General features: G+C 45.5%; 3 protein-coding genes across 3 annotated transcripts in view; all 3 read left to right on the top strand.

Annotated features, from left to right (window-relative positions):
• Positions 1–10,053, top strand: part of LOC140353630 (ubiquitin-ribosomal protein eL40 fusion protein) — a 287,808-nt gene that overhangs the window by 88,563 nt on the left and 189,192 nt on the right. The gene's annotated exons all lie outside the window — the stretch shown is intronic.
• Positions 1–10,053, top strand: part of rabgap1l (RAB GTPase activating protein 1-like) — a 151,155-nt gene that overhangs the window by 67,463 nt on the left and 73,639 nt on the right. The window lies entirely within an intron of this gene.
• Positions 3,786–5,208, top strand: gpr52 (G protein-coupled receptor 52). The gene has a single exon (XM_072438571.1). It carries the CDS (start codon positions 4,043–4,045, stop codon positions 5,192–5,194), a length of 1,152 nt encoding a protein of 383 aa, XP_072294672.1. The 5' UTR covers positions 3,786–4,042; the 3' UTR covers positions 5,195–5,208.

Below are 10,053 nucleotides of genomic sequence, written 5' to 3'. Positions count from 1 at the left end.
CCTTATTTCCTTGGTTTTTTGCTCCTTCACTTACCTTACTTTCCCCCTGGTCCAGCTTGTTCTTTGTGGGGGTTTCTGTGTGTGTTTATTTCAAAATGTCCCCCCTCCGTTGTTGTTGTTTGTTTTATTTTCTAATACAACATAAAATAGCAACAAAAAAGGTTTCAGTTGTAGCCGTAGTTCGCCTGTCATTTAAAGGCGCAATGGACGATTTTTTGGGCGATTTGAGAACGCAGGCGGAAGTGCGTATTAGCGCGACGGATCGCATCGCATCTCTCGTCTCCCGTAGATTTCCGTCTTCTTCTGAGTCAGCTCGAACAGTCTTTCTCCGTCTTCATTTTGTCCCGTACACTGAGGGAACTATATTATGATAGATCAATGCGCTTACACATGCGGAAACATGGGGACGAGCCACACGCGGCTGCAGGTGAGCGATAGGTCCGTTTTATGATTGATACGTGGCAGGACTAATCGGCAGTCCACGCCACGAGGAAATAAGACTCAGATTTGGGCCAAAAAAAAAATGTTCATTCAACCTTTAAGTTCAATTGTTTGGTAAGAAAGATTTTTTTCATAAATTTTTTTTGATAAAGACACATACAATCTCGCACAATGTTTCTATGCTCTGATCTGTGTGCTCGTTATTAACAGTTCAGTGTTTAGTATTCTCAAACGTTGAGCTTATATTTAACTTATAATAAACATGTTTAAAGACGTGCAGAAGCGTCTGGGCGTGCGCAGATTTCGCCACTTTCACTTCATTTTTATTCATTCATTATTTTCCGGACTATAAGTCGCACCTTTTTTCATAGTTTTGGCCGGTGTGCGACTTCTCTATTATGCATTTTTTGGCTGGTGCGACTTATACTCTGGTGTGACTTATGGTGCGACTTATACCCCGTAAAATACGGTAAACAAAAACAGTTTCTAAAGCACTCGCCTTCGTGGGTCTCGGGTCGCTTGCGTTCGCGTTCGCGTTTGTGGGTCTTGGGTCGCTTGCGCGTTTGTGGGTCTCGGGTCGCTCGCGTTCGTGGGTCTCGGCTCGCTCGCGCGTTCGTGGGTCTCGGGTCGCCCCTCGTGTTCGGGGGTCTAGCGTTGCTCGCGTTCGTGGGTCTCGCGTTGCTCGCGTTCGTGGGTCTCGGGTCGCCCCTCGTGTTCGGGGGTCTCGCGTTGCTCGCGTGTTCGAGGGTCTCGGGTCGCCCCTCGTGTTCGTGGGTCTTGGGTCGCCCCTCGTGTTCGGGGGTCTAGCGTTGCTCGCGTTCGTGGGTCTCGCGTTGCTCGCGTTCGTGGGTCTCGGGTCGCCCCTCGTGTTCGGGGGTCTCGCGTTGCTCGCGTGTTCGAGGGTCTCGGGTCGCCCCTCGTGTTCGTGGGTCTTGGGTCGCCCCTCGTGTTCGTGGGTCTCGGGTCGCCCCTCGTGTTCGTGGGTTTCGGGTCGCCCCTCGTGTTCGTGGGTCTCGCGTTGCTCGCGGTCGTGGGTCTCGGGTCGCTTGCGTGTTCGTGGGTCTCGGGTCGCTTGCATGTTCGTGGCTCGAACAATGATTGTTTTAGTCAGCGGGCGTGTACTCGAGGGTCTCGATCTGTTTATGCAGGATCTCCATGGCAATATTTTAACAAAGCGTCAGGAATGTGCTGAGTGCCTGTGAATGAACCGCAACATTAACCACAAAAGTTCAGAAATGTCACTTTATTGTCTTGTTTGTTTATTATGGAAGATGCACTTGATATTCTACTCCTAAACAATTGCAATATTATCAGTTTTTCATTATTTCTATTGTACATTTATAACACTTTTCAACCCAATAAAGGTGTAAATGTGGCGACTGTAGACGGAGAATATTTTCACCTTGACATTTTGTTTACGGCCGCAACAAACAAGTATTCGATGACTCTAGCGTTTCTTGCTTTGTTCTTTTGATTCAGAGATTAGAGCGTGAAACACTTTTGAAATGACATTTAAAAACAACAAACTTGACCCGGTTGAAGTGAGGACATCTCAATACAGTTTACTTGTCTTATAAAGAGGTATTTTCTTATGCTTTTAGCCCGATCAAACGATAAAAATGATAAAAACACAATCATTTTCACATTTTTAATCACAAACAACAACTGCACGGCTGATCAAACTGTCATTCTTATTGTATATTAAGAGTCTTTAATAAACAGATAAAGGTCAAAACGAAGGCTATTCACAAATAAAGTGCATTATTGATGAAAACCGTGAATTATTGATGCTTTCTGTGACATTTCGACAAAATTGCTCCGCTGCCTTTGCGATAAAACGGTTGCGCGTTTCAGAGTTGGGACAAGGGCGATCGAAACGCCGCCGCGCAACCGCTTCCGCGATCAGCCGATCAACGCCGTACAGTCACAGCAGAGAGAAGAGAGCGAGCGAGAGGGAAAGGATAGACGGAGGGAGGAGAGGAGGGGGTGTGTCTTCTGCGCTGTGTGTGCGAGGTACAGTCACAGTAGAGAGAGAGAGGGAGAGAGAGAGAGAGAGAGAGAGAGAGAGAGAGAGAGAGGGGAAGGGAGGAGGCGGCATCTGTACCTTCACTGCGCCAGGACGAGGGACGGCTCAACCCTCTCCCGCAGCAGCAGCTCCATCCCCATCCGCATCCCTCTTTTCTTTTCGTTTCTTGCCTTTTTTACCCCCCCTCACCGCGCGCTCACCGCACACGTTCTCGCTCGGCCGCGTCTTGCTCGGCTGTCGTTTTTTTCGGACACTTTCCCCCTTTTCCATGGACGTCGCTCTGAACCGGGACGCAATTTTTCAAGTGTCGCAAGTGAACGACGGCGGAGGAGGCGGCGGCGGAGGAGGAGGTGGAGGCAGAGGAATTCAGAGCGTTGTTGGCAGGATTTGGATGAATGAAACGGCCCCGTGCAAGAAAGTTAACGGTGTGGGTGTTTAATTTTGTTTGTTTTCGCGCCTGCTTTTTGGATTGCTGAGGAGTTTAAAGTGAGTGGAGCGCTGAGTTCTTCAGTCGGCCTCTCGTTCCTCCTGGAGAGTCCTTCCCAGCTGCCTAGCCATCGACTACTTCAACGCACATGTGCATTTTTTGGGCACCGACTTTCGGATGGACCCGCGACGCTGGAGAGGAGCTCTGCCCGGTAAACAACTCCATGTGTGCTGAGCGGGCTGCCACACTATCTCATGCGGCCGTCCCCCGTGTTGTTCTAGCCCACGTCTGTGTTTTGATTTCGACAATAGCCCGGGCATAACACGGGCTCCGGACACTGAGCGGGGGGACCACCAAAAACACCACTGGACAGTTATCCGCGCTCAGGGTTGTAGAGGGGAAAGAGACGGCGCGGACGGTTTTTGGAGAGACTTGAAACGCAAGACCGTGGAAGAGTCGACCGGAACTTTGTGGATTTTCCTGGATTACGCATCGGAGAAAACGTCAGACGTCACGCGGGGGAATAACAGTTTGTTTTGTCAGGACGTAACTTTTAGGCCTTCGAAAATAGAAAATACATGACATTTGTTACCCAGTGGATGAGGGAACGCGGCCGTTTGTAACTGCGGCACTCTGAGATACTCCAAAACCGAGGATGTAAATGCTAATATCGAACCCGGTGGCGGATCATGTGATTTTCTACGTCGGGAATAACGCCCGGTCTCTCCACCCGCCTCGTCGCTCCAAATTTGAGCCGTCTCTTATGCCCTTGTGAGGACGCTAAATGCCCCGAGCCCGCTTTCTGCCACTCTCATTAAGCTCCTGGCGATGTGGCAGCAGCTCGCGGGCAGAACGGCGAGAGACTCCTCCGGCCCGGTTCCGCTTCGCGCTCGCTTCTACGCTCTCGTCCCGCTAACCATGAGTGATCGGAGCTGTGCGCGGGTCGCCCTGTCCTCCCGGCGGCGGGCGTATTGATTCCTCCTGCACACGTCCGTTTGATTGAGGACCAGATATGTGAAAGGTCCGAGGAGTGCATTTGCGACGCGGCGGAAAATAAAGGGAGAAATCGAGGAGCGGGCCGGCGACAGGCTGCTCTCCAGTTTCACACCAGCTGCCTTACGGTGTGTGTGGCTGTAACATTCACCACAATGAACCAGTCTGTAGTGTTGATGAACCCGGGGCCCACTGCCAACTCCAGCCAAGGAGATCTGCTTTCGGGACGCTCCAACCACTCGTGCCCCTTAGGCTGGGGCTTGAACGTGGGCTTGGAAGCGTGCATTTTGGAGACGGCGGTGATTGTGCTGCTCACCGTGCTCATCATCGCGGGGAACGTCACCGTCATCTTCGTGTTCCACTGCGCGCCGCTGCTGCATCACTACACCACGAGCTACTTCATCCAGACCATGGCCTACGCGGACCTGCTGGTGGGGCTGAGCTGCCTGGTGCCGACGCTCTCGCTGCTCCACTACCCGGCCAGCGTCCAGGAGCCCATCACGTGCCAGGTGTTCAGCTACGTCATCTCGGTGCTGAAGAGCGTCTCCATGGCGTGTTTGGCATGCATCAGCGTGGACCGGTACCTGGCCATCACAAAACCGCTGTCGTACAACCAGCTGGTGACGCCGTGCCGGCTGCGCGGCTGCATCACCGTCATTTGGATTTACTCCGGACTCGTCTTCCTGCCGTCGTTCTTCGGCTGGGGCAAGCCCGGGTACCACGGCGACATATTCGAGTGGTGCGCGCACTCCTGGCCCACGTCGGCGCTCTTCACCGGCTTCGTCGTCTGCCTGCTCTACGCTCCCGCCGCGCTCGTCGTCTGCTTCACCTACTACCACATTTTCCGCATTTGCCAGCAGCACAACCGCGAAATCAGCGAGAGGCGGGCGCGCTTTCCCAGTCAGGAGATGGAGGCGGAAGGCGGCGGAGGCGGGGGTGGAGGCGGGCATCACGGAGGGAGCGGCAACAGCAGCGGCGGTGGCGGACACGGGCCGGACAGACGCTACGCCATGGTCCTGTTTCGGATCACCAGTGTTTTCTACATGCTGTGGTTGCCGTACATCATCTACTTTCTCCTGGAGAGCTCCCACGTGCTGGACAGCCCAGCCCTGTCCTTCATAACGACTTGGCTGGCGATTAGCAACAGCTTTTGCAACTGCGTCATCTACAGCCTGTCCAATAGCGTGTTCCGACTCGGCATGCGCAGGCTCTCGCAGACCATGTGCTCGTTCAGCCATTGCGCTGCCGACGACCGGGATTTCGGGGATTCTAAACCGAGGCGACGCGCAAACTCTTGCTCCATCTGAAGACCGGAGATACAAACGTGCAAAATGTGACTTGAATTCAGAATAACCGGAGTGATTTTGACTAGAGTTAACTTTATAGGCCTGTTATCTAAAGGTGCATTGTGTAACCTGCTGCTTGTCTCGTGGAAGTATGATTGTTTTGCCTAGAATGTTCCGCAGTCGACCTTTATCGTACATTTTCAATCACAGGCTTTTTAAAAATTGCAAAAATACTCTAGTTTGCTGCTTTTCTTTGTGGAGATGCCCAAGTTTCACGCCATTTTGTCGAACGTGGCAGGCGAAATGACAACATCTCCATGGAGACGAGAAGGTCCTGGACGCTCCACCTTTCAACGTGCATTACATTACGTTCATTAGAGTCTTTAATGTGATTTTGTGTTCATTGATGAGGCCAAAAAGCCTTATAATCCCATCGATTTTAAGGTATTTTATCAGACAAATCAAACATTGCGATAGACAAATGTAGACTGCAATCATTTCTATTGATGATGCTCCATTAAGTACAGTATCAGAGTGTTTGTTAGCACTGCAACAATTAAATGACTGATTGTGATAAGTCGACTATAAAAGATAATCAGTCGCGTTTTGACTGTCGTTATCTGGACTGTACAGACTCTAAATGTCCTTTTTATACACAAACATTGGCTTTATTAAATCAAAATGATCAATAATGCACTTTATTTGTGTAATTCTCCATCTGGAAGCCGGCAGTTGCCGTAGTTCAACCTTTATTTGTGTTTAAAACGTCTTAAAATAATCGCGTCGTCCACTTTTCTCCACGGACTGTAGGTTTAATGTGGTACTGCGGAACATTCCAGGCCAATCCGTAACTACTACATGGAAACAAACAGCAGAAAAGTTACATCACGCACCTTCAAGAATGTTGTATCATCGTCTGAAACCCGGAAATGGAGTAAGATGTTTGTTTGTTTTTGTTTGGTTCTTTTCACCATTGGATCATTTTGCTTCACGTTGCAACGAGAAAACTACACTATCCTTGACAAAAACACCCGAAAACAAGTTCAAAAGTCAAAACTACGCGAGTATTATGTCAAATCCAAGCCGTGTTATCGTAGTGCGTCTGTCGACAAATGCTTCGGGAACGGTTCGTCGCGGAACCAAATGAAGCTTCGAAACGTGCACTGTACTGTTGGTATTCGAAACCTCCGTATTTTTTATGACCCGCCGTGACTTTGATATTAGAGTATGTGCAAAAATAGACCGTAGTCGCTTAGAATAATGATGATTCCGGGGCACAAAAAGTAGTTTCGCGATCCCGATAGTTCGTTAAGGCCTCGACTGTTCTGTGTGAGATTGAATATCGATTTAGAATAAAAGACGCATCGAGTCGTTTGCCAAGGCTTCAACCGCGACGGTGTTTCACAATCATACATCTTATTTATTAAACGCCGCTGTGTGACGCAAAGTGCAGTTTCAAACCTTTAAGTGTAGAGACAGATGAAATATGCACAATTTATTTAAAGACGAGCCAAGGATATTAGAACACTTTATGTAAAATATATATATCTATATCGAGAATGACAAACGCCTTTAGTCGATGTCCATATTTTAGAACGTGTGGATTGTGATATTTGAAAAAGCGTTTTGAATTTTAGATTGGCGCACTATGTAACTTTTCAGGTGAAGGGTCCCGAAAGCGTTATGAATACAAATCCAAGACGAAACTCACAAAACCGATCGTGTAAAAACTGTAATAAAAGTGTTAGTGGGACAAAATACCATCTTAAACTCACACAATTCAAAATGTTTCAGTTAAATGTGGGATGGGCGATATATCGGTTCAAGTATTGACCGAAATCAGGGTAAAAACAAACCAAAAAAAACGCTGATATTTGTTTCAGATATTTTTTCAATATTTTACTGTTTGTTTCTGTTTTTGTTTTATTTTAAGAGAATTGAAGCGTGAAATATGACCTTATATTTACACAATCACACGACAAATTATTTTATGTCCCAGATAAACACATTCTGTTGTCATTTTTAGTTTTTTGTTGTTATTTACTTAAAGTGAAAAGTACATTTGTGAACTTTACTTCTCGCTGTCGCTTTTAAAATCGAATTATCGGCAAATAAATAAGCGTATCGGCCCGTCCCGCGTTCAAAATAGACTTCTTTGTTTAGTGCGTCGCCCACTTGTCGCCACGGAGATGTTATCACTTTGCCTGGAATGTTCCACAGCACGGCTTTAACTTCTTTTATCTTCAATGTAGTTTAATTACGTGCGTTTGTAATGCTCAAAACAACAACAAAGTCTGGCGGTAATGCAACAATTGGATGCCAACCGCCATAAAACAACAACAAAACAACAACAAATTTTGAGAAAATCCTTGAAAACCTCTCCACAGATTTGACCTGTAACTGACTGGCGAGGCTGAAACCAAAGGGTGGACAACTCTCTATTTTTGTCTGTTTTTTTTACATTAGCTCGACAGTAGTTTAGTTTTGTGCTAAAATGTGTCTTTAACGGTCTTAATTGAGGTTAAAGTATGGCACAAAACACGAACCGAGCGTGAAATTAACTCAAAGTGCAGAAACATCACTTTGTTTGGGAGATTACGCGTTTCTTTCTCTTTTCGAGGTCATTTTCAGTAGTTTAATTTACAAATGAAAGGCTGAATTTGCATATCTCCAAGGCAACATTATCTATTTATGATCCGCCTCTCGTAGAACCTTCCAGGCAAAGCATCGACACCACTGCGCTCGTAGAAAATAAAACCACCACTTTAATCGCACCTCACTCGTTTAACACTGACAGAGAAGACGTTGGACTTTATGCTAGTGTTTGTTTCATGTGAATAGACTCAGTAAATACAGAGATATGAACCATAAACCAGGACAAAACATGTAAAAGATATTAAACCTTTGAAACATTCAAAATACGCCACTTATTAATTCTTTTGGACCTGATCAACTCTGAGCACTTTATTTATAGATACAAATTATATTTTGATTAGTTCAAATTACTCGAATGCTAAATATTTAACTTAATTTACGTCCTTACACTTGTTCCTAAAGCGCTGCACAAAACAAAAAAACTGTCAAACAAGTAGAAATAAGAGCAAAGTACTAAATATACTATATACAATCTAAAAGTATAAATAATAGTTGTTTATTGCCAGTCAAACTTTGTCAAAACGACTGAATTCTGAGGCTAAGTTTATTCGTTTTTGCAGTTTGTACGTTTCGGTTTGTTGATTGGTTTTTGACAGAGTGCTGCTGATGCGTTTCAAGGCGGCCATCGCCATAGCAACACCGCAGCCCCAGCTTCCGCGCCGCGCATTCCTTTAATTAATCCAAATTGGCAGTTCATGGATATTACTCTATAATCGGTCCCTTTAACGGCGCTTTTTCCTGGATGGGAAAAAAACCTGCTATCATCCAAAAAATATACAGGGGCAAAATTATAGACGTTGCAGTAGTGCCGTGCCACTTTTCCACGGCGTCGGTTGGAATGGTCGTTGGCAGCAGTAGTTCTTGATCGGCTAAAATGTAGATGCGTTCGTGGCGCTGGCAAAAACGTGAAAAAGTAACTCCGCCCCCCTCCAAAATCAAAAATGGACGGACCTTAACGTTTATGCGCAGAAGTATTGCTTTGTACCGTTGTTTGTGCGATTCTACAATGCGTTTAATCTCTAATTAGCACTTTTTAATGTAATTATTCATAGTTTTTACTACAGAAAATACACTCGATACTAACATTTTGCATAAATCCTGTGACATCAGTTTTTCCATACATTTCCCGCCTTTACAGTTGACCTACAGCTCTAATGGAGATGCGTTTAATGCAGCACTGTGAAACATTTCAAGGAAAGCAATAACATCTAAAGTTACATAGTGCACCTTTAAGCTCTCACGTTGTTATTACGGAAATATATTTAGCACAATTAGCCTATTCTTTATAAACAAAAAAACAGAAAAGTTGTGTTAAATGGACCAAAAAGGCAACACTATTAGCTTGTTTTTAAACTCATTTGATATAAAATCCCATGATATTATTGTGAAGTTACGCTCTAACTGACCGGCGCTAATATTCCAGAGTGAAGACGGGGCGAGCGTGTCGGGGCGAGCGTGTCTGAGTGACCCTTTAGTGGACAGGAAAACACGGAGTTGTGGTTTTGAGTGTTGATCCCTAAACAACAAACCGGTCTTGAACTGTTGCCGTGTGGGTGGGGGAGTGGTTAGCCCGACAGCCGGTCCAATCCCTTTAAACGGACACGCCTCTGCTCCTTTTAAAGCTGCATTAAGTGATTTTCCACTGCTGTTTCTGAACGTGCGCGTGAATGTTGAAGTCTCCACTGTATCTTTTGTGTTTTTTTACTGATTTAAAGGTGGTTCGGTTCTGGTTTGAGCCCAGTTTTAATCCTGAATTTGGCTCGGTTTGGTCCAGTTCTTGTCCTGGTTTTGTAGTCTTGGTCTAGTCCGGGTTTAGTCCAACTTTTGTAATAATTATTGATCATAAATCCAATTTTTTTTTGTACCCGCAAGTATAATAAGACATGGAATATTTATTCAAAAGTGATTTACAGATTTATCAAATGTTTTGTGAGTTTTAGATGATCGAAGAGAACGTTTTAGAGCATTTAACAACAAAATAATGCAAAAAACAAAATAAATTAAGAATCAAATATAATATTCACAAGCAAGTGTTAAAAATGTGTTGTTTCAAATTAAGAAAACATCTTGATAAATAATTCTATAAATGTGGTTTTATCTGTGCAAAGGGAAGTATTCTAAAGCAAAAATAAATGGTGCAGCTTTTGGGACTTAAAATATCATTAGTTTTGTAGATCATATCCCTTTGTTTCTGTTATTCCTTGATGCAGCTTTAATGTTCTCAC

This window comes from Eucyclogobius newberryi, unplaced genomic scaffold (genome assembly GCF_026437365.1).
Source record: "Eucyclogobius newberryi isolate DKJ021-1_F unplaced genomic scaffold, fEucNew1.0.hap1 SCAF_9, whole genome shotgun sequence".
Classification (NCBI taxonomy): domain Eukaryota; kingdom Metazoa; phylum Chordata; class Actinopteri; order Gobiiformes; family Gobiidae; genus Eucyclogobius; species Eucyclogobius newberryi.
Note: the sequence above shows the minus strand (reverse complement) of the source record. Positions and strands in the feature narration are given on the sequence as shown.